This window comes from Pseudophryne corroboree, chromosome 7, assembly GCF_028390025.1.
Source record: "Pseudophryne corroboree isolate aPseCor3 chromosome 7, aPseCor3.hap2, whole genome shotgun sequence".
In the NCBI taxonomy this organism is placed as follows: domain Eukaryota; kingdom Metazoa; phylum Chordata; class Amphibia; order Anura; family Myobatrachidae; genus Pseudophryne; species Pseudophryne corroboree.
In genome coordinates, this window is record NC_086450.1 from 44,173,072 (window position 1) to 44,198,465 (window position 25,394).

Here is a 25,394-nt window from a genome sequence, read left to right on the forward strand (position 1 = left end):
CCCCTCTCTGTTTTAACCCTGTTTCTGTAGTGCAGTGCAGGGGAGAGCCTGGGAGCCTTCCCACCAGCATTTCTGTGAGGGAAAATGGCGCTGTGTGCTGAGGAGAATAGGCCCCGCCCCCTTTTCGGCGGGCTTCTTCTCCCGTTTTTCTGAGACCTGGCAGGGGTTAAATACATCCATATAGCCCCCAGGGGCTATATGTGATGTATTTTTAGCCAGAATAAGGTACTATCATTGCTGCCCAGGGCGCCCCCCCCAGCGCCCTGCACCCTCAGTGACCGCTGCTATGAAGTGTGCTGACAACAATGGCGCACAGCTGCAGTGCTGTGCGCTACCTTATGAAGACTGAAAAGTCTTCTGCCGCCGGTTTCTGGACCTCTTCACTTTTCGGCATCTGCAAGGGGGTCGGCGGCGCGGCTCCGGGACGAACCCCAGGGTGAGACCTGTGTTCCGACTCCCTCTGGAGCTAATGGTGTCCAGTAGCCTAAGAAGCCAATCCATCCTGCACGCAGGTGAGTTCACTTCTCTCCCCTAAGTCCATCGATGCAGTGAGCCTGTTGCCAGCAGGACTCACTGAAAATAAAAAAACCTAACAAAACTTTTACTCTAAGCAGCTCTTTAGGAGAGCCACCTAGATTGCACCCTTCTCGGCCGGGCACAAAAATCTAACTGAGGCTTGGAGGAGGGTCATAGGGGGAGGAGCCAGTGCACACCACCTGATCCTAAAGCTTTTACTTTTGTGCCCTGTCTCCTGCGGAGCCGCTATTCCCCATGGTCCTGACGGAGTCCCCAGCATCCACTTAGGACGTCAGAGAAATAAAGGGAACACTTAAACAACACAATGTAACTCCAAGTCAATCACACTTCTGTGAAATCAAACTGTCCACTTAGGAAGCAACACTGATTGACAATCAATTTCACATGCTGTTGTGCAAATGGAATAGACAACAGGTGGAAATTATAGGCAATTAGCAAGACACCCCCAATAAAGGAGTTGTTCTGCAGGTGGTGACCACAGACCACTTCTCAGCTCCTATGCTTTCTGGCTGATGTTTTGGTCACTTTTGAAAGCTGGCGGTGCTTTCACTCTAGTGGTAGCATGAGACGGAGTCTACAACCCACACAAGTGGCTCAAGTAGTGCAGCTCATCCAGGATGGCACATCAATGCGAGCTGTGGCAAGAAGGTTTGCTGTGTCTGTCAGCGTAGTGTCCAGAGCATGGAGGCACTACCAGGAGACAGGCCAGTACATCAGGAGACATGGAGGAGGCCATAGGAGGGCAACAACCTAGCAGCAGGACCGCTACCTCCGCCTTTGTGCAAGGAGGAACAGGAGGAGCACTGCCAGAGCCCTGCAAAATGACCTCCAGCAAGCCACAAATGTGCATGTGTCTACTCAAACGATCAGAAACAGACTCCATGAGGGTGGTATGAGGGCCCGACGTCCACAGGTGGGGGTTGTGCTTACAGCCCAACACCATGCAGGATGTTTGGCATTTGCCAGAGAACACCAATATTGGCAATTCGCCACTGGCGCCCTGTGCTCTTCACAGATGAAAGCAGGTTCTCACTGAGCACATGTGACAGACGTGACAGAGTCTGGAGATGCCAAGGAGAACGTTCTGCTGCTTGCAACATCCTCCAGCATGACCGGTTTGGCAGTGGGTCAGTAATTGTGTGGGGTGGCATTTCTTTGGGGGGCCGCACAGCCCTCCATGTGCTCGCCAGAGGTAGCCTGACTGCCATTAGGTACCGAGATGAGATCCTCAGACCCCTTGTGAGACCATATGCTGGTGCGGTTGGCCCTGGGTTCCTCCTAATGCAAGACAATGCTAGACCTCATGTGGCTGGAGTGTGTCAGCAGTTCCTGCAAGACGAAGGCATTGATGCTATGGACTGGCCCGCCCGTTCCCCAGACCTGAATCCAATTGAGCACATCTGGGACATCATGTCTCGCTCCATCCACCAACGCCACGTTGCACCACAGACTGTCCAGGAGTTGGCGGATGCTTTAGTCCAGGTCTGGGAGGGGATCCCTCAGGAGACCATCCGCCACCTCTTCAGGAGCATGCCCAGGCGTTGTAGGGAGGTCATACAGGCACGTGGAGGCCACACACACTACTGAGCCTCATTTTGACTTGTTTTAAGGACATTACATCAAAGTTGGATCAGCCTGTAGTGTGTTTTTCCACTTTAATTTTGAGTATGACTCCAAATCCAGACCTCCATGGGTTAATAAATTTGATTTCCATTGATCATTTTTGTGTGATTTTGTTGTCAGCACATTCAACTATGTAAAGAACAAAGTATTTAATAAGAATATTTCATTCAGTCAGATCTAGGATGTGTTATTTTAGTGTTCCCTTTATTTTTTTGAGCAATATATATATATATATATATATATATATATAAATTCTGAGGGGCCCCCAGAGATATCACTGTAACGGGCCTCAAGCAGGGGGATGTTTCATGATCTGCAGGAAATGTTTTTGCTTGCATTTGGATGTGCATCCGGAGGCAAGTGGCGTTATCGGGAGACGAACGCCATTGTTACTCTTATTCTGCCAAAAATAAGATCAGCCTGTCCCAATCACTCGCTCTGGTTACCGTCCTTTTCCCTAATTCCCATCCAGGGCCGGATTAAGGCAGGGGTGAAAAGGGCGGCCCCCACACCCTGCATTTTGAATTGTAGGAGTCTCTATTTGGAGGCTCAGCTGTTTATTAACAGCGGCTGCCGAGGAGCTCCTGCACAGTCAGTCTCGCGGTATAGTGAAGGGAAATCCCACGAAACAGTCACGGTAAGCCGCTGGCGTCTGCTGCTTGACCTGTGCTCCCTGCTGCTTCTCTGTAAGTGACTGTGTGACTTGCCAGCAATAATAGTAGTAGTGAGGCCCCCCACAACCTACGTTGCCCTGGACCCCACCAGCCTTAATCCGGTGCTGCTCCCATCCCTACACTCACCTCACATGCAGAGCCGGCGCTACCCGCTCAGCAGCTCCTGCAAAGCAGGGAGGCACTGGTCAGAAGAGGCGCTCTCCCCGCTCTGCTGTTGCTGCTGGCTCCCGGCTGCCGCTGCGTCTGTCACACTGTATGACAGACGCAGGCAGCCTGAAGGGCGGCTCCGGCTCCTTCCCTCCTGTTACCTCCCCCTCCTCCCCACTGCACTTTAGGCAGCGGCGCCGGCAGCACTCTCAACGGATCTGTGTGCGGTAAGTACCGCACACCACCTCTATCTCCTCCCCTCCGGTTGACTTAAGTGTAAGGGGCATTAATTGTTGCACTACTTCTGTGGGCATTCTGTGTGGCACTAATACTGTGGATCACTACTGCTGTGTGCATTATGTGTGGCACGTCTACTGTGGGTGCTCTGTGGGGCACTACTGCTGTGTGCGCTCTGTGTGGCACGACTACTGTGGGCGCTCTGTGTGGCATGACTACTGTGTGCGCTCTGTGTGGCATGACTACTGTGTGCGCTCTGTGTGGCATGACTACTGTAGAGATGTGCCCTGTGGGCACATCAGTGGTGCTGTCCCTGGCTGGGGACAGCGCTGGGGCAGTTTGTCTGTCCCCAGCGCTGGGTGCGTGGCGGCGGCGGGTGTCCGGTGCAGGGATTACCCTGTTCCCTGCACCGGACCGGAGGCTGCGGAGAGGTTCAAATATTGGCGCCCTCCGGGAGCCAATCGCGGCGGCCAATCAGAGAGGGGCGCGGCGAGCCAATCGGCGCTCACCGCGTCATAGGCCCCACCCCCGGCGTCTGGCGTCAGACGCAGGCGGGAGCCGAAGAGGCCGCGCGCGCCGAAGAGCGGCAGAGAAGCGGCCGGAACCCGGAGTGAGAAGACTGCGCGGGTGAGCGGAGGAGACGCCGCGAGGAGAAGAAGAAGATGGCCGTGGAAAGAGGAGCTCCGGTGGCCGCTAAAGAGACCGGAATACGTCGGGCTCCTGCAAGAAGATGTCCAGCGGCGGCTGGACGCGGAGGAGCGGAGGCGACGCCGCTGGCCAGGACGGGTCAGCGGCAGAAGAGGGCGCTGGAGATCCCTGGAGCAGGTGAGGCCTCAGTGAGGCAACTTTCACCCCCTCCCTTTTCCTCCCTCGACCACCAGGGACGGGCATTAGGCCCGGGGGCACAATTCAGGCACTAGGCCTGTTGCGCAGATAGGAGGTTGGGGGTCATCATCATAGTCGGTGGTTTGGGCGTTAGGCCCAAGCCACCTAAGCGGCGCAGTAGGCGGGCACTAGGCCCGGGGGCAATCCAGGCAATAGGCCTGTGGGGGCATTAGAGCCTAGTGTACTTTGGCCAATTAGGATATATAAAGGTGATGCTGGGTACTAGGCCCAGGTCACCCCACGAGTGACAAGTTAGGCGGGCGCTAGGCCCGTGGGTGAAATCAGGCCTCCGGCCTGTGTGCAGTCAGGGGGCGCTAGGCCCAGTGGATAAGTGCCCCCGAGGTGAATAAAGGTGGCACTGGGCACTAGGCCCAGGCCACCCTGAGGTGTTTAGGTAGGCAGGTCCGCTTGACCTGAGCCCTATAGAAGGAAGTGTACAGGAGGTGGGCAGGCTGTGTGGCGCCCACCCCCTTCCAGTGGCAGGTAGGGATTTAAAGGGACAGCACCGTGTGATCTTGTATTCCGATATTGTGATGTATGTTGTTACCGTGCAGGGCAAAGTGTCTGTTTGTTTTAAGTTTGTGCATAGTTGTGTTGCACCACTCACACGAGCTAGTTTGAGGGCTCTGTTTATGTAGCTAGTGTAGCGGATGCACACTAGGGTAGTTCTAGGCCCTGCACGGCTGTTTCTCTCTTTGCCTCCTTACAGGGACCTGTAAGTGGAGAAGATCGGAGTACAAGACGTAGGACGGTGAGTAACATCTGTCTGTGTGTGTCCCTATCTGTCTCCCTTCCTTCAGGGCGAACGGTGAGCCTTGCACGCCGGTGCAAGGTAGAATTTCCACCTGGTGCGAGAGTGCCAATAGGTGAAATTCGGGCTCTGAGGCGGACGCCTGGGATGACCCTCACCTAGCCCGAAAACACTATTTTTCTCGGGGTCGGAGGGCGTTTCGGCACTCAGCAATCTCCTTCCTCCTAGGTCGTCGTGTCCGTCCCCCGACGGAAGATTTGCCAGGTCCGTTGAAGGTTCCGGTACCTGAAGGTGAGAGAGAGCGGCGCCTGGTGAGTACCGAAACTACACCTGCACGGCAGCAGGCACCACCACACGCGCAGCCGCACCTCTTACACTACTGTGGGCGTTCTGTGTGGCATGACTACTGTGTGCGCTCTGTGTGGCATGACTACTGTAGGCGTTCTGTGTGGCATGACTACTGTGGGTGCTCTGTGTGGCACGACTACTGTAGGAGTTCTGTGTGGCATGACTACTGTAGGCGTTCTGTGTGGCATGACTACTGTGGGCGTTCTGTGTGGCACGTCTACTGTAGGCGTTCTGTGTGGCATGACTACTGTGGGTGCTCTGTGTGGCACGACTACTGTGTGCGCTCTGTGTGGCATGACTACTGTGGGCGTTCTGTGTGGCACGACTACTGTGGGTGCTCTGTGTGGCATGACTACTGTGGGCGTTCTGTGTGGCACGACTACTGTGGGTGCTCTGTGTGGCATGACTACTGTAGGAGTTCTGTGTGGCATGACTACTGTAGGCGTTCTGTGTGGCATGACTACTGTGGGCGTTCTGTGTGGCACGTCTACTGTAGGCGTTCTGTGTGGCACGACTACTGTGGGTGCTCTGTGTGGCATGACTACTGTAGGAGTTCTGTGTGGCATGACTACTGTGGGCGTTCTGTGTGGCATGACTACTGTGGGTGCTCTGTGTGGCATGACTACTGTGGGCGTTCTGTGTGGCACGACTACTGTGGGTGCTCTGTGTGGCATGACTACTGTAGGCGTTCTGTGTGGCATGACTACTGTGGGCGTTCTGTGTGGCACGACTACTGTGGGTGCTCTGTGTGGCATGACTACTGTGGGCGTTCTGTGTGGCACGACTACTGTGGGTGCTCTGTGTGGCACGACTACTGTGTGCGCTCTGTGTGGCATGACTACTGTAGGAGTTCTGTGTGGCATGACTACTGTAGGCGTTCTGTGTGGCATGACTACTGTGGGCGTTCTGTGTGGCACGACTACTGTGGGTGCTCTGTGTGGCATGACTACTGTAGGCGTTCTGTGTGGCATGACTACTGTGGGCGTTCTGTGTGGCATGACTACTGTGGGCGTTCTGTGTGGCATGACTACTGTGGGTGCTCTGTGTGGCATGACTACTGTGGGCGTTCTGTGTGGCATGACTACTGTGGGTGCTCTGTGTGGCACGACTACTGTGTGCGCTCTGTGTGGCATGACTACTGTAGGAGTTCTGTGTGGCATGACTACTGTGGGCGTTCTGTGTGGCATGACTACTGTGGGCGTTCTGTGTGGCATGACTACTGTAGGCGTTCTGTGTGGCATGACTACTGTGGGCGTTCTGTGTGGCATGACTACTGTGGGCGTTCTGTGTGGCACGTCTACTGTAGGCGTTCTGTGTGGCACGACTACTGTGGGTGCTCTGTGTGGCATGACTACTGTAGGAGTTCTGTGTGGCATGACTACTGTGGGCGTTCTGTGTGGCATGACTACTGTGGGTGCTCTGTGTGGCATGACTACTGTGGGCGTTCTGTGTGGCACGACTACTGTGGGTGCTCTGTGTGGCATGACTACTGTAGGCGTTCTGTGTGGCATGACTACTGTGGGCGTTCTGTGTGGCACGACTACTGTGGGTGCTCTGTGTGGCATGACTACTGTGGGCGTTCTGTGTGGCACGACTACTGTGGGTGCTCTGTGTGGCACGACTACTGTGTGCGCTCTGTGTGGCATGACTACTGTAGGAGTTCTGTGTGGCATGACTACTGTAGGCGTTCTGTGTGGCATGACTACTGTGGGCGTTCTGTGTGGCACGACTACTGTGGGTGCTCTGTGTGGCATGACTACTGTAGGCGTTCTGTGTGGCATGACTACTGTGGGCGTTCTGTGTGGCATGACTACTGTGGGCGTTCTGTGTGGCATGACTACTGTGGGTGCTCTGTGTGGCATGACTACTGTGGGCGTTCTGTGTGGCATGACTACTGTGGGTGCTCTGTGTGGCACGACTACTGTGTGCGCTCTGTGTGGCATGACTACTGTAGGAGTTCTGTGTGGCATGACTACTGTGGGCGTTCTGTGTGGCATGACTACTGTGGGCGTTCTGTGTGGCATGACTACTGTAGGCGTTCTGTGTGGCATGACTACTGTGGGCGTTCTGTGTGGCATGACTACTGTGGGCGTTCTGTGTGGCATGACTACTGTAGGCGTTCTGTGTGGCATGACTACTGTGGGCGTTCTGTGTGGCATGACTACTGTAGGCGTTCTGTGTGGCATGACTACTGTAGGCGTTCTGTGTGGCATGACTACTGTGGGCGTTCTGTGTGGCATGACTACTGTGGGCGTTCTGTGTGGCATGACTACTGTGGGCGTTCTGTGTGGCATGACTACTGTGGGCGTTCTGTGCGGCACGACTACTGTAGGCATTCTGTGTGGCACGACTACCGTGGGCGTTCTGTGTGGCATGACTACTGTGGGCGTTCTGTGTGGCATGACTACTGTGGGCGTTCTGTGTGGCATGACTACTGTGGGCGTTCTGTGTGGCATGACTACTGTGGGCGTTCTGTGTGGCATGACTACTGTGGGCGTTCTGTGCGGCACGACTACTGTAGGCATTCTGTGTGGCACGACTACCGTGGGCGTTCTGTGTGGCATGACTACTGTGGGCGTTCTGTGTGGCACTACTGGTGTGGGCATTCTGAGTGGCACGACTATTGTGAGCATTATGTATTAGGCACGCTATCATTGTGGGCATTTTGTGTGGCACTACTACTGCGGGTGTTATTTGTATAAGGGACACTACTGTGGGTAATGTGTATAAGGAGCACTACTGTGTGTCGTAATGTGAATTAGGTACACAACTATTTGGTGCAATATGAATCAGGGGCACTACGTGTGGTATAATGTGAATACGATTGTGATAGTGTGTGGCTGAATTTGAATTGGGGACACTATATGTGGCCACGCCCCTTCCATGTGAGACCACGCCCCTTTGGCAAGCACTGTCCCTTTATTACATTTGGGAGGGAGGGCGCAAATTTATTGTTTACAGGGGGCCGCCGGACACCCTAGCACCGTCCCTGCTCACATGCTTTCTTATCTCACACAACCTATCGGACCCTCTTCAGTCCCGGGTCGCATCGGTTGCGTGTGACCTCACTCAGCCGCCGCGACCCGCCCCCCAATGGTCCGGGCATGCCTCTGTTGTCCGGACCGTGCCTCGCCAATGGCGTCCTAACGCCATTGGCACGCCCCTTCCTGCCCCGCGACCGCCTCTGCTTGTCAATCAGCTGCACGTGTGCACTCCACATATGGATTCAGACTGCGATAGCTGCCGCTGCAGCGATCCAGTCTGAATTAGGCCATATATTAGCCTTCCGTTCTTGCACCTGGAGTTGATATATTTTTTGTGGTGCGTGCTCCTTGTTTTCCATCCTTTATATGTGTTGTGACTCTGGCGTTATAACGGTCTATGCTGAATATTCATGATCTACTTCTGTCTGATTTTGACTAAAATATTTAAAAATATCATAGAAAATTACATTTACAGTCTGGCCGGAATCTAGGAGATAGAGCGGGAAACGTATTTACTTTCACAGACGGATTCGGCTTCAAACCAACGACTTGCAGTGACTTAGATGGTTTAAGTCTTTGAAATAATAATCAAGTGAGTCTGGCATCACATCACACAGCATCCATTACAGCAAACTGCTTTATCCGGACAGAAAATAATCTGGAGTCTTTCAAGTTCCTTTTATCTTAACTTTGATCCAATATACAGTAAATATATATTTTTTTTTTTTTCAGGGGTCTATATGCCACAGCGTCCTTCATACACACAGGAGCATATGCGGGGGCAGTGACCTTCTTAGTGTAGGCTGTGTTCCATGCTCCGCTATTTAGGTCATTACCTACTGTACAAACAGCGCGATTTTGGAGATCTATTTATGGCTGCAGTGAGGCCTGGCCAACCTGTGGCTCTCCAGCTGTTGGGAACTACACATCCCAGCATGCCCAGCCACAGTTTTAGCATTCCCTAATGGCACAACTGTGGTAGGGCATGCTGGGACAATTTATGGTCAATTTATATCAGTAACATCAGTAATTATTGTAAAGTTATCCAACACCTTTCATATCATGAAAAAAAGCATTTTGTTTTACATCCTACACAATATTAGAATTCAGAGATATATTTGCGCAAATGTATGAATAAGCCCCCAAGCCATGTCAAGGCCTCTCTGTGTATTGGGGGTCCCTAGCGCTATATCTAGGTGCAGGGTGCGGCACCCCAAAAATCATACTGTATATACCATTCTTATTGGTATTTTCATATAATGATTCTCAATATAAAGGTAATAAGAGAGGCCAGGGGGTATATGTAATAGACTGCGGGCTGCAGGCAAGTACAAGATGTTGATGATTTGGGGACTAGCCCAGAGGTGAACACTTCTGCTCTGCAGCTGAGTCTTTCGCCTCTTGCCAGCAGCTCAGATCCCGGTGTTGCATCAGAAGACCCCGCATCGGTAATGTACGATTTTGAATATTCTAGATCACAGGTTCTCAAACTCGGTCCTCAGGACCCCACACAGTGCATGTTTTGCAGGTCTCCTCATAGAATCACAATTGAAATAATGAGCTCCACCTGTGGACCTTTTAAAATGTGTCAGTGAGTAATTAATACACCTGTGCACCTGCTGGGTTACCTGCAAAACATGCACTGTGTGGGGTCCTGAGGACCGATTTTGAGAACCATTGTTCTAGATAAATGATAGCTAGAATTTCATTGGCTGTTATGGGGAAACACCTCCACGCCTCCTTTTTAAGAGGCCTGATCAATCTCCTCCCATAACGTTTTCATTTTTCTAATGACTGCATTATGGCCAAATGTCTCGGGGCTGCTACATGAGAAGAGATTAAATTAAAATCTTTATAATAAAAATCTAAAAAAAATAATAATAATAATAGGTACTGGCCCTGTACTGATCTGTGTCCAGGCCCCTACCATACACTGACTGTGTGTAAAGGAGGTGAGGTCCACGTGCTCTAACCTGTTTGTGGGGTTACCTGGCTGTCAGTCTGGCTGTGGAGGTCAGCCACAGTGATGGAAGGAGAGGAGGTGAGTACAGGGCTCTCTGCAGACACTTGTTTGATGGCTGGTGCAGGGCTGCAGCCAGAAGGTGGCGCTATGGGAGGGACATCAGCATGGGATGTGGATGGCTGAGGCTGTGTCTCAGTAAAGGTTACAGATCTCTTCTGATCCACTGCAGGAAAAAAAAAAAAAGTAGAAGGGGCCATGATAAGGCAGGTACAATATGACGTCATCCATGCATGCTGGTTATGGTGGGTGCATTAAAAGGGGACTAACGTGGAGACAATTCAAATATAAAACAACGAGAAATAGAAAGCAGGAACTCAAGAGGAGGATGTATCAAACCTTCTAAAGAGCACAGGTGGAGACGGTGCCCATAGCAACCAATCAGCTTCTAGCTATCATTTTATAGACTGGTTGCTATGGGAAACCTCTCCTCTTGCCATCTTCAGGAGGTTTCAGGTTTCCTCCTCAGTCATAGATGATAATAAGCTGTCCATCAAACCATCAGTGGTGTAGACGCTGCACAGTGGAAAGTATAACCCCACCTCCAATGTTTTACATTAAACTAAGGCCCAGTTATTCCCACAGCAGGCGGGAGCCGGTCATTGCTATTTATCATACAGGTCATGCTGATGTCACTAGTGTGTTGTCTGCACAGGACACATGATGTACAGTGATTGGCTGATAAGTGAGTGAGGGGGACATTGGATGTATTTGCTTCCATAGCGTAGAAGTATTGGGGAGCATTTACTTGTTTTTTAACTGCACATATGTATAGCTAGGGGTTAAAATGAGTAAACAACAGGGGGCAAAACCATAGGGGGCTAAACTCCTAGGGGCATTACCACTGGGGGGCTAAACTATAGGGGGGCATAACTACTTGGGGGCATTACCACAGGGAAGCTAAACTACTGGGGGGGCATATCTTCATGGGCTAAACTACTGGGGGCATTACCACTGGGGGGCTAAACTACTGGGGGCATAACTACAGGGGGCTAAATTACAGGGGGCATAACCAAAGGGGGGCTAAACTACTGGGGGGGGGGGCATAACTACAGGGGCTAAACTAATGCGGGGGCTAAACTACGGGGGGGGGGGGTAGACTACAGGGGGCATAACTACAGGGGGCACAACCACAGGGGTGATAAACTACAGGGAGCATAGCCACAGGGGGGGCTAAACTACAGGGGGCTAAACTACAGGGGGGGGGGGGGTTAAAATACAGGGGGCTAAACTACTGGGAGCATTACCACTGGGGGCATAACCACAGGGGGGCTAAACTACAGGGGGGGGGGTAAAATACTGGGGGCTAGCTATAACTACAGGGGGCTAAACTCCTGGGGGCATAACTACAGGGGGCTAAACGACTTGGGGCTAGATGACTGGGGGCATTACTACAGGCAGCACTATACAGGGGCAATACTACATAGGGGCATTACCACTAAGGGCATTACTACTGGGGGCACTACTTATGAGGGCATTGTATAGGGGGCACTTCATAAGGGGCATCACTCCTGGGGACATAAGGGGCACTACTACTGGGGGCATTGCATAAGGGGCACCACTACTATGGGCTCGATATAAGGGGCACTACCATTGTGGGCACTACCAGTACAGTGGACATTGCATAAGGGGCACTACAACTGTGGGCATTGCATAAGAGGCGCTACTGCTGTGGCCATTATGTGTACTAGGGCTGCTACTGCTGTGGTCATTATGTGTATTAGGGGTGCTACTACTGTGGGCATTATGTGTATTAGGGGTTCTACTACTGTGGTCATTATGTGTATTAGGGGTGCTACTACTGTGGGCATTATGTGTATTAGGGGTGCTACTACTGTGGGCTTTGTGTATGAGTGTCATAACATGAAAAAGGGACACTACTATGTGGTGTAATGTGAATAAGATTGTGCTACTGTGCGGCATAATTTTAGTTGGGGATACTATTGCGTGACCACGTCCCTTTCTTTTTGAGACTACGCCCATACGGCACGCGCAATCGCTTTATTACATGGGCACCGAGGGGGGGGTGATTTCTACCACCTCACTAGGACCACTTTAAGCACTGTGTATAGCTCAGTAAAGTATATTACATATTTCCACATGAAGGTACATTTTTAAGGCACATCACTATATATTATTTTAAGTGGCGGCATACTTGAAATGCAGGTCAGCGTCCACTGGATGATGATGACTGCCATTTTAATGTATATTTAAAAAAAAAAAAAAAAACAGAAGAAGAAAGAATGTCCTCCTTCCCAAAAGTGATCCGTCCTCCAGCACTCCCAGCAATGGCTGTTTTTCACTAATGTGTGGAGGGCCCCAAGTACCAAACTACAGCAGGCTGGGCTAGTATGGTCATATAATACAACTGTGATACCCACAGTATGGGCCCCCCTGTTATCAGTGGCGGAGCCCTGATATGCCGCACACTCGAACTCTGCTGCTAGATTCACCCCTACTGCTGTAGGCAGGGAGGAAAATGTCACATGTGTAGGGGACCGCCCTGATTACGCCCTCCCCGGATCTGCCACTGTCTGTAATAGTAAGAGACAAACCCAGTCTGTTCAGCACAGGCCTAGGGAAATATGGCTTAAAAAAAAAAAGAAAAAAGCTAGCACCACTATATAGCAAAAATATAGGCCCTCATTCCGAGTTGATCGGTCGCAAGGCGAATTTAGCAGAGTTACACACGCTAAGCCGCCGCCTACTGGGAGTGAATCTTAGCTTCTTAAAATTGCGACCGATGTATTCGCAATATTGCGATTACTAACTACTTAGCAGTTTCAGAGTAGCTTCAGACTTACTCTGCCTGTGCGATCAGTTCAGTGCTTGTCGTTCCTGGTTGACGTCACAAACACACCCAGCGTTCGCCCAGGCACTCCCACCGTTTCCCCGGCCACTCCTGCGTTTTTTCCGGAAACGGTAGCGTTTTCAGCCACACGCCCCTGAAACGCCGTGTTTCCGCCCAGTAACACCCATTTCCTGTCAATCACATTACGATCGCCGGAGCGATGAAAAAGCCGTGAGTAAAATTACTTTCTTCATAGTAAAGTTACTTGGCGCAGTCGCAGTGCGAACATTGCGCATGCGTACTAAGCGGATTTTCATTGCGATGCGATGAAAAATACCGAGCGAACAACTCGGAATGAGGGCCGTAGTCCAATGCAGATATTAATGGTGCTCTGAGCTGTGTGTGGGGTAGTAAGGGTTTAAAATGCAAACAATGGAATTTTATCATGTGGCACTACTGGTTCCAGCAAGCCTGTGCAGCTATACTCTGCTTTAATTGACTAACCTAGTATCTACTTGCAGCTATTCTTATCCAAATCTTCTGTTACCATGTTCTTTATTCATTTTAAACTATGCACTGAACCAGGGTTCTTATATACAAGGAGTTCAAAAAGTCCCTCCATAGTGAGCGCTATCTCTGGCTGCAGATCTCCTCTATAGTCATGGGAGGCCAGAGACGGACAAAGTCAGTGCGGAATGCACTACAGACCCTGCAGCACAAACGATTCTCTTTTATTTAATGTAAATAAAGTGTTTACAAATATATTTAGTCATATTACTTATCAGTCACTGCGGAGGGACTTTTTGAACTTCCTGTATAACATCATAGGGTTTTGTACTGTACTCAGCATCTGTAAAGTGAACTCTTTAAATGTTTAAATTAATTTAAAAAAATTGTACCAAAAAAAGCTGCAGCTAAAAGAAGTTACAGTTGAAAAGAATTTCACAAATATCTCCTATTATTATTATTTTTTCCTATTATTATAACACTGACAGAAATGTATGTTCTGTGCAAAGCAAGCAGTAAGTTGTTCCCTTTTTGGTGAAGAGCAAGCCCCCACCTGGCATCCAGGGCCGTCTTAACAGCAGTGTAGGCCCCTGAGCACAGCAATGCACTGGGGCCCCTACCCAACCTCCAGCGGTAGGGGTGGTAGGTGCTATCAGTGGCAGCTTTGATGTCCTGCAGGCGGTAGGGGGTGTTCTATCTTCCGCTCAGCATGTAGGACCTGGAGCAGTAATTTCTGCTAATTACTCTTTTACTGCACAAATGGGGCGGGAGGGAGAACACTAGACTGTAAAAGGGGGCATGTGCTGAATGAAGGGGCCCCGGTACATGACTGCCAGGGTGGTAGGGGGTGTTTAATACATAGGGTGGGGTGGAGAGTGGAGTGGGCTTAAAATTAATAATTTTCTGGTGGGAGGGCAACTTGCTTGACTGCAGATATCTCCAGTTCCTGGAAATACATTTCTTAGCTTTGAATGGAATAAAAAAAAACTAGAGAGTCTCACCTTTCAGGAGGTACTGGGACATGGGGATCAGAGTTCAGGAGCCCGAGCATACCAGGCGTGTGGAGCTGGAGCAGGGACCAGCTGCTGGAAGGCTGATATCTCTGGTTCTGGGCATAGTACAGACAAGCTGCCAGTGTCCACTGAAAGAGGAGAGTCCCAGCTTTTGGAGTATACCCTCAGAAAAACTCTAAGCTAGACAGAACTTGAGATATCTGGCTGAGAAAAGCAATTAACAGGCTTGGATGGGGACCACTGGTTTGACATAGAATATCTCCAGTTTCAAAGGGACGATTTTCAAAAATCTGGTACCCCTGGAAAGAGAGGGGCCTCAGCTATCAGCCTAGGGCCCTTATACTCCTTGGGCCCTTGGGCAAATGCCCATTGAGCCCATACGAAAAGACGGCCCTGCTGGCACCATATTCTCACACTACTGTGTTAGAAACACGACATCAGCATGATCCTGGAGCATCAAGTTGTCTTTCGTACAGTTGGTGTCACACATGCAGAATGCAGGCCATTCCCAGTGAAATCGAATGGGTCAATTCGATTGCAGGCAATGCCTGTGATGTGATGTTGCAACGGCACCAACGACGGCCCACCAAATCACCCCCATGTGGGCATGTACAAAACTATGTGATCTCAGGGCAACTGCAAGTGCGACAAATGCTAACAACAGATGACGGGTCTTGCCGACATTGCCTACAACTGGGTTATGATGGGAACTTCTGGTTATGCTGATTTTTCTGCCTGGGCAAACACCTTTGTGCTGTGACTCCAGTACATTGGCGGAGATGGAAACCAGATTAGACTGGGAATGATAGAGAGTGAGCACTATGCCACTATGCGTAGCAGGGAATTGGGTGGCTTCACTCTGTGCATGCGCTGAAAAGTGTCAATGTCCAATTGTGAGCAGAAGCAGACCGTGGCCAAGACACATAAGTGGCTGACAGTGGTGGACCCGTAACCCACACATCTTCTCCTTCTCCTTCATGCGACCTCTACCTCCCTCTCCTCCCGAGCTCTCAGCAAAAACATAAAATCAATTGAAGGTCATAGTGGGGACGTGTTGTAATAAATATAAGGGATTCCGGACAAGTCTGTCTGGATATGATGCCTTATTTCAGACCCTCCAAGGAAGCCAACGCGTTTCGATAAGCAGAGCTTCCTCAGGGCAGTGTGCACAGTTCTTGGAAACATATCTGAGATTCGGATAGCCATACCCCACATTATTTTTAATCATTTGAAATCCTTCACTGTGTGTGTGTGTGTGTGTGTGTGTGTGTGTGTGTGTGTGTGTGTCACGTCCCCCCAGAGTCTGCCCTAAACAATATGATGCCCTAGGCAAGATTTTGGCTGGTGCCTCCTAGCACCGCCGCTAGTTCTGCAGGAGATGCCTGGCATGAGTCAGCTGGCAGCTCTGCTAATGTTGAGCGCCTTTTCTTTATGAAAATGCATCTTATTTGCATAACTATGTGGCTAGGATGCACAAGCAGCTCCTGCTGATTAAAATGATATGCAGCATGCCTATATTCTGTGTGCGACTGCAGCTGTATCTGCATACGAAATGCTACATTACAGTGATTTTCAGGAATACACGTAGCATTTCGTATGCAGATACAGCCACAGTCACACACAGAATATAGGCATGCCGCATATCATTTTAATCAGCAGAAGCTGCTGGTGCCCCTAAGCATACCAAATGCCCTAGGCATTTGCCTAGTTTGCCTATGCCTAAGGCCGGCTCTGCGTACCCCGCATGTGAGGAGATGAATGCAGATCACCACTGAATTAGGTCCTTCGTATATAGAGTGTCCCAATGGCACTATGGTTCATATTGTTTTGACTGTAATTAAAGGGTAGTGGGGAAATATGCTTTCTAGCCATCCATTGAAAATAAACCCCCTTAAATTTGCCATCTCTGCCCCTTAAAGCTGATTTAAGATCATTTAAATATCTTTGGGTATATTTACTAAGCTCCCGATTTTGACCGAGATGCCGTTTTTTCATCAAAGTGTCATCTCGGTAAATCTCGGTCATTTACTAAACACTAATCACGGCAGTGATGAGGGCATTCGTAATTTTTTGCTAGTTCATGTAAAAAATTACGAATGAATACACCATCGGTCAAAACGCGGCTGTTTAAGTATGAATCTCGGTCATTTACTAAGAAGTGCAAAGCAAAAAAACACAAAACACTGCCGTGAAAAATTACAACTCGTAAAAAAGTCCTAAAAAAAAACAGACCTGCTTTTTTTATCCGTGATTTGAGATGCATGCAGGGATCCATGAGATCCGTGCATGTATATCAGTGGGAAGGGGTGGGAAAGTGCTTATTTGTGCTAAAAAAATTGCGTGGGGTCCCCCCTCCTAAGCATAACCAGCCTCGGGCTCTTTGAGCCGATCCTGGTTGCAGAAATATGGGAAAAAAAATGACAGGGGTTCCCCCATATTTAAGCAACCAGCATCGGGCTCTGCGCCTGGTCCTGGTCCCAAAAATACGGGGGACAAAAAGAGTAGGGGTCCCCCGTATTTTTAAAACCAGCACCGGGCTCCACTAGCTGGACAGATAATGCCACAGCCGGGGGTCACTTTTATACAGCGCCCTGCGGCCGTGGCATCAAAAATCCAACTAGTCACCCCTGGCCGGGGTACCCTGGGGGAGTGGGGACCCCTTCAATCAAGGGGTCCCCCCCCCCAGCCACCCAAGGGCCAGGGGTGAAGCCCGAGGCTGTCCCCCCCCATCCAATGGGCTGCGGATGGGAGGGCTGATAGCCTTTGTTGTAAAATAAAAGATATTGTTTTTAGTAGCAGTACTACAAGTCCCAGCAAGCCTCCCCCGCATGCTGGTACTTGGAGAACCACAAGTACCAGCATGCAGCGGAAAAACGGGCCCGCTGGTACCTGTAGTACTACCACTAAAAAAATACCCAAAAAAAGACAAGACACACACACCGTGAAAGTATAATTTTATTACTTACATACACACATACATACATACTTACCTATGGCCCCACGCAGGTCGGTCCTCTTGTCCAGTAGAATCCAAGGGTACCTGTTGAATAAATTATACTCACGAGATCCAGGGGTCCAGGCTCCTCGGCAAATCCAGGGTTAATCCACGTACTTGCCAAAAATAAAAAAACGGTGTCCCGACCACGAACTGAAAGGGGACCCATGTTTGCACATGGGTCACCTTTCCCCGAATGCAAGAAACCCACTTTGCCTTCTGGCTAAGTGGGTTTCTTCAGCCAATCAGGGAGCGCCACGTTGTAGCACTCTCCTGATCAGCTGTGTGGTCCTGTCCTCACTGACAGGCAGCACACGGCAGTGTTACAATGTAGCGCCTATGCGCTACATTGTAACCAATGATGGGAACTTTCTGCCCTGCGGTTGACCTAAAGTGACGTCACCGCTGAGCAGAAAGTTCCCATCATTGGTTACAATGTAGCGCATAGGCGCTACATTGTAACACTGCCGTGTGCTGCCTGTCAGTGAGGACAGGAGCACACAGCTGATCAGGAGAGTGCTACAACGTGGCACTCCCTGATTGGCTGAAGAAACCCACTTAGACATCAGTCAGAGTGGGTTTCTGGCATTCGTGGAAAGGAGTCCCATGTGAAAACATGGGGCCCCTTTCAGTTCGTGGCTCGGCTTTCCGTTTTCTTATTTTATGCAAGTACGTGGATTACCCCTGGATTTCCCGAGGAGCCTGGACCCCTGGATCTCGTGAGTATAATTTCTTCAACAGGTACCCCTTGGATTCTACTGGAGAAGAGGACCGACCTGCGTGGGAACTTAAGGTAAGTATGTATGTATGTGTGTATGTATGTAATAAAATTATACTTTCACGGTGTGTGTGTCTTGTGTTTTTTTGGGTATTTTTTTAGTGGTAGTACTACAGGTACCAGCGGGCCCGTTTTTCCGCCGCATGCTGGTACTTGTGGTTCTCCAAGTACCAGCATGCGGGGGAGGATTGCTGGGACTTGTAGTACTGCTACTAAAAACAATATCTTTTCAATTACAACAAAGGCAATCAGCCCCCCCATCCGCAGCCCATTGGATGGGGGGGGACAGCCTCGGGCTTCACCCCTGGCCCTTGGGTGGCTGGGGGGGGGGGGGACCCCTTGATTGAAGGGGTCCCCACTCCCCCAGGGTACCCCGGCCAGGGGTGACTAGTTGGATTTTTGATGCCACGGCCGCAGGGCGCTGTATAAAAGTGACCCCCGGCTGTGGCATTATCTGTCCAGCTAGTGGAGCCCGGTGCTGGTTTTAAAAATACGGGGGACCCCTACTCTTTTTGTCCCCCGTATTTTTGGGACCAGGACCAGGCGCAGAGCCCGATGCTGGTTGCTTAAATATGGGGGAACCCCTGTCAATTTTTTCCCCATATTTCTGCAACCAGGATCGGCTCAAAGAGCCCGAGGCTGGTTATGCTTAGGAGGGGGGACCCCACGCATTTTTTTTTGGGATTTTACATTGTTTAATTAAAAAAAAAAAAAATAAGAACCCCAGCACGGATCACACAGATCCGGCCGAGATTGATTGTAAAAAAAAACGGCAGTGTTTTGCTAATCACTGCCGTAAAAATAGGTAAAAAAAACCGAATGACATCGACATCGGAAGAAAAGAAAAACCCGAATACGACAGCTTAGTAAATCCATCGTAATCAATTCAAAAAGTTGCAGTTTTACACTGTCGATGTCATTCGTGATTGAACTTTGACCTTTTTTCGGAAATTACGAATCTTAGTAAATTTACCCCCTTGTCTGTGAATAGAGAATCCCAACTTTTCATTCCAATCCAGTTTTACACATTCAGCAAGTAATGGCTCCATGCATCTAGCGCCTGACGTCAGCAGGGGGAACCATGCAGGCGCCGTTATCTTGCCATCCTTTGCCCCGCACTTTCCATTTACAAAAGGTAAACAAGTGACAGTGGTATCTACCAGAGACAATCAATGATTATAACATATGGCAGTAAGCGGTAATAAAGAAACCAGAGGCAGCAATGCCACACAGGCAGATTCATTGTCACTCAATGCTTTCAAGCAATACACTCTGGCACAGCCACGCACAGCCTGCGGCCCCAGGCGGCTCTCTAATGGCAGCTCACTGCTCTAGTTCTACACTACCTGACTGAGCCACTGCTTCTAGCCCAGGTTTAGTATATGTTTTAATGGTTCTTGCATTATGATATTGCATTATGGAATAAGGCAAAGTGTGCAGACAATAGGGTGTATTTACTAAGGTGGGAGTTTTTTTTAGAAGTAGAGATGTTGCCCATAGCAACCAATCAGATTCCACTTAACATTTACCTAGCTGCTTCTGGAAGATAATAGCTTGAATCTGATTGGCTGCTATGGGCAACATCTGCACTTCTAAAAAAAACCTCACAGCTTAGTGAATATAGGGGGTCATTCCGAGTTGATCGCACGTAGCAACTTTTTGCTGCCCATGCGATCAACTCGACGACGCCTATGGGGGAGGGCTTTTTTGCATAGCAAGGCTGCGAACGATTGTGCAGCCCTGCTATGCGAAAAAAGTTTTGTGTGGAACTAGACCAGGGTAACAGTTACTTACCCTGTGCGATCGATCCAGCGATGCAGGTCCCGGAATTGACGTCAGACATCCGCCCTCCAAACGCCTGGACACGCCTTCCTATCCGGAATGCCTACCTGCTGTCAATCTTCTTGCGCGATCGCTTTCTTCGCTCTTCTGGTCGTTGCCCGGCGACGGCTGTCGCTGGGCAATGACGCGCGTGCACATTGTGACCACCGTGCAGGCGCAGAACTGACCCATTTGCACCACTGCGACAACCAGCAGCGTGCGAACGGGTCGGAATGACCCCCATACCCCAATGGATGTAGCAATGGTTTGTATTGCAAGCAAAAGTATAAGAATTCAGAGAGTTTTTTAATTGCTTGCTGTTAACAAAAATGTCTGGTTTCTGTTGTATATTAAAGAACTTTGTATAATTTACTATCAATACCATACTCAGAGCCAGACTGGAATGTTAGAGATAACTTCTGCACGCAAACCCCGCACGCCCACATTTATTTATATGTTTGATGCATGGAAAAAAAAATAATAATAAAAATTCCTAAATCTAATGTCACAGGGAGCGCAGTTATTTTCTAAGAGGCATTTTCTGTTAGATCGCACCACTACTGACCTTAAGCTGAGTGCACACTGGGGGTAATTCTGAGTTGATCGCAGGAGGAACTTTGTTAGCAGTTGGGCAAAACCATGGGGGTAATTCTGAGTTGATCGCAGCAGAAAATTTGTTAGCAGTTGGGCAAAACCATGGGGGTCATTCCGAGTTGTTTGCTCGCAAGCTGCTTTTAGCAGCTTTGCACACGCTAAGCCGCCGCCTACTGGGAGTGAATCTTAGCATATCAAAATTGCGAACGAAAGATTAGCAGAATTGCGAATAGACACTTCTTAGCAGTTTCTGAGTAGCTCCAGACTTACTCGGCATCTGCGATCAGTTCAGTGCTTGTCGTTCCTGGTTTGACGTCACAAACACACCCAGCGTTCGCCCAGACACTCCCCCGTTTCTCCAGCCACTCCCGCGTTTTTTCCGGAAACGGTAGCGTTTTTTCACACACTCCCATAAAACGGCCTGTTTCCGCCCAGAAACACCCACTTCCTGTCAATCACACTCCGATCACCAGAACGTAGAAAAAACCTCGTAATGCCGTAAGTAAAATTCCTAACTGCATAGCAAATTTACTTGGCGCAGTCGCACTGCGGACATTGCGCATGCGCATTAGCGACTAATCGCTCCGTTGCGAAAAAAAAAAATACCGAGCGAACAACTCGGAATGACCCCCCATGTGCACTGCAGGGGGGGCAGATATAACATGTGCAGAGAGAGTTAGATTTGGGTGGGGTGTATTCAAACTGAAATCTAAATAGCAGTGTAAAAATAAAGCAGCCAGTATTTACCCTGCACAGAAACAAAATAACCCACCCAAATCTAACTCTCTCTGCACATGTTATATCTGCCCCCCCCCTGCAGTGCACATGGTTTTGCCCAACTGCTAACAAAGTTCCTGCTGCGATCAACTCAGAATTACCCCCACTATACGATATATACCACGCAATCTTGGTACATTCAGCCAGTCTGCAGACTGTCGTATACTGGGCAAGATTCAGATTTGTGCGTCAACCCGATGGTTTACGAACAAATACTGTACGATATTTGGGGGTCTGTGCATGCACAAGTGCACATGTGTAGAATGGGTCCTGCAATATCGCTCGCAGCCTCCTCTTAAGTTAGGCATTTGGGGGGTGGAGACAGGGTCAAAACGGGATGTGGGGGGGATGGGGGTGGTCGCGCCGGGCCCAGGAACTGCATCATCAGAAGCGGATCCAACGGGCAGTTTGAGTAAGCTTTGGCTTACGCAGACTGACTGCGGTCTGCTAACATCGCAAGTTGCGTCTGATGGTGGCGATGGTGATCTGAAGCTGCGTGATCAGACAGTCGAATCTTGCAGATGCATGTAGGAGATGTCTATCTCCTACAGACTCCTCCTGCTGTATTTGCATTTCATTTGTACAGTATTGCACAGCCGCTTCTCTGCACTTCCCTGCGGCTGTGTACTTCCTTACAAATCGGAATCAGGCCCAGTGGGCCTCATACAGGTGCGGTTGTTCTTGCTGCTGCTGTTGCTATCTTTTGCCATACGCAATTGCAACTGTATGCTGATATGGGCAGAAGCTAACCTGAGCATTGCGACGCCCACTAATGTTGCATCATTTCCGTCCGACGGCGTATAATTGCTGATACATCAGTACCATCCTCGCAAATTGGGTCGTCATCCAGAGGCTCTGAAGACGCGCAGGCTGAGCTGCTCTCCCGGGATGCAGAGGGCTCTCCAGTAGCAAGTAAGATCGCAACTGGTCATTTATGCACGCCCAGAGAAGGCCGTCTGAATGGCCATGACACGCTTACGTTTATCCATTGTTACCACCCCCAAACGCTGTCTGCCTGTCACTCACTTTGCGACTAATCCCTCAGTGTGACCGCAGTCGCATTTCACTCACTGTGTATGCGCACTGCGGCTCAGATGCATGCACGGTAAGAAAACATTGGCTGATTTGCGTACAATACCCGCTTTGCAACCGCATCTGAATTAGGACCCGAGTGTGCACCCAATCTGTCACTCTCATTCATTGTAATCGTTCCATTGGATGTTCTGCATGGTTGATGCTGTATTGTTACATTGCATGTAACAAAATATTGAGTTGTCACATAACGGATTGTGTAGTGTGTACAATGATGTGATGTATTGTTATATTGCATCGATGTGTCACTAGGTCGCACAGTCATTCAGGTGTATTCCCCACATTACGTAGTGGGAGCCAAATGGGAAGAGTACAGCAGCAGTGCAGGAGGATGCGTTGCTATGGGGATGTGATGGTGCAGCTGCACAGATGAGGAAATGTGTTGCTATGGGGATGTGATGGTGCAGCTGCAGAGGTGAGGAAATGTGTTGCTATGGGGATGTGATAGTGTAGCTGCAGAGGTGAGTGAATGTGTTGCTATGGGGATGTGATGGTGCAGCTGCACAGGTGAGGAAATGTGTTGCTATGGGGATGTGATGGTGCAGCTGCAGAGGTGAGGAAATGTGTTGCTATGGCATGCCCTCCAACATTTTACACACAAAAATCGGTACAAATTAGAAAAAGGGCGTGGCCGCGGGTAAAGGGGGCGTGGCCACGCCCCTTTTCCTATACTTTCAATGGAAGTTTGGAGAGCCAAAAATAGGTACAGACCATAAAAAAAAGGTACTGTACCTATTAAAAAGGTACAGTTGGAGGGTATGCTATGGGGATGTGATAGTATAGCTGCAGAGGTGAGTGAATGTGTTGCTATGGGGATGTGATGGTGTAGCTGCAGAGGTGAGGAAATGTGTTGCTATGGGGATGCGATGGTGCAGCTGCAGAGGTGAGGAAATGTGTTGCTATGGGGATGTGATGGTGCAGCTGCAGAGGTGAGGAAATGTGTTGCTATGGGGATGTGATGGTGTAGCTGCAGAGGTGAGGAAATGTGTTGCTATGGGGATGTGATGGTGTGGCTGCAGAGGTGAGGAAATGTGTTGCTATGGGGATGTGATGGTGTAGCTGCAGAGGTGAGGAAATGTGTTGCTATGGGGATGTGATGGTGTAGCTGCAGAGGTGAGAAAATGTATTGCTATGGGGATGTGATGATACGGATGCAGAGGTGAGGAAATTTGTTGCTATGGAGATGTGATAGTGTGGCTGCAGGGGTGAGGAAATGTGTTGCTATGGGGATGTGATGGTGTAGCTGCAGAGGTAAGGAAATGTGTTGCTACAGGGGAAAAGAGGAATGTGTTGCTGCATGGGATGGCCACAATTTGTCCATCAAGTTCAACCTGTTAGTGGTCTCCTACACTGTAATATTTTTCAGACTAATTTTAACTGTGGTGAATGTTTAGCCATTATGTCTATTCCTCTTTTTTATTTTATTACTATAATGATTTACCCACCACAGCCCTGTATATCCTTATCCATTAGGAATTTATCTAGCCCACTCTTAAAAGTAATGACTGAGTCCGCCATTACTACTCTCTCTGGCAGGGAATTCCAAATATGTATTGTCCTTACTGTGAAGAAACCTTTCCGTCTCTGTGTGCAAAATCGCCTCTCCTCTAACCTAAGAGGGTGCCCACATGTCCTTTGTGTTGATTTTACCAAAAATAAATCCCCCGCTAGCTCTGTGTATTGTCCCCTTATATATATGTAAATGTTAATCATGTCCCCTCTTAATCTCATTTTTTCCAGTGTAAACATGCCTAACCTAGCAAACCTTTGCTTATATTCTAGCGTCTCCTTCCCCCTAATCAATTTGGTCGCCTGTCTCTGAACCTTTTCTAGTTCCAGGATATCCTTTTTGTAGTATGGTGTCCATAATTGTGCACAGTATTCGAGATGTGGCCTCACTAGTGATATATATATATAATGGGAGTATAAAACTCTCATCCCTTGCATCAGTTCCCCGCTTCATGCATGCTAATGCCTTGTTTGCCTTATTTGCTGCATTCCTACTACTGCTAATTTTGTTATCTATGTGAACACCTAAATCTTTTTCCAGTACAGAGTCCCCTAGTTTTTCCCTATTTAGTATGTAGGTAGTATTTTTGTTCTTGCTACCAAAGTGCATTACCTTACAATTGTCTATATTGAACCTCATTCTCCATTTTGCTGCCCATGCTTCCAGTTTAAATAAGTCGTTCTAAAGAGACTCAGCATCCCCCTCCAAATTTATAACCTTACACAGTTTGGTATAGTCTGCAAAAATTGACACCATGCTCACTAGACCTACATCTTTATCATTTATGTAAATGTTGAACAATAGTGGTCCAAGTACAGACCCGTGTGGCACACCACTTACTACTTCAGGCCATTTGAAAAAAAGTTCCATTTACCACCACTTGCTGCTCCCTTTTATCCAACCAATTTCTAACCTAAGTGCATAATGTGCTCCCTAGCCCCAGTTCTTGTAACTTATAGATAAGTCTCATGTGTGGTACTGTGTCGAAAGCTTTAGCAAAGTCTAAAAAGATTACATCCACCTCTTTACCCTGATCTACAGATGGGTCCACGTTTATCTTGACCTTTAATAGGATTAACTGAGACTGGGCAGTCAGACTTAATCCCCTGCTGTAATGATTTAGGGGTCTATTTACTAAGCCTTGGATGGAGATAAAGTCGCAGCCAATCGGCTTTTAACTGCCATGTTACAGGCTGTGTTTGAAAAATGACAGTTAGGAGCCGATTGGCTGGTACTTTATCTCCAGCTACTATATTTCCATCCAAGGCTTAGTAAATAGACCCTTTAATCCCCTGCAGTATTGTTCTCTG

The 25,394-nt window shown here is 49.2% G+C and overlaps 1 protein-coding gene across 23 annotated transcripts in view; it reads right to left on the reverse strand.

Annotated features, from left to right (window-relative positions):
* Positions 1–25,394, reverse strand: part of UNC80 (unc-80 homolog, NALCN channel complex subunit) — a 366,195-nt gene that overhangs the window by 11,681 nt on the left and 329,120 nt on the right. For 21 of the 23 annotated variants that reach the window (XM_063933120.1, XM_063933105.1, XM_063933107.1 and 18 more), the window contains one exon: positions 10,176–10,372. The exons of 1 other annotated variant lie outside the window; for it this stretch is intronic. In XM_063933120.1, coding sequence (XP_063789190.1) covers positions 10,176–10,372 — 197 coding nt within the window. Of the gene's footprint in view, positions 1–10,159; positions 10,373–25,394 lie in introns of all 23 variants that reach the window. One more of the 23 variants, XM_063933109.1, reaches the window with a different exon arrangement.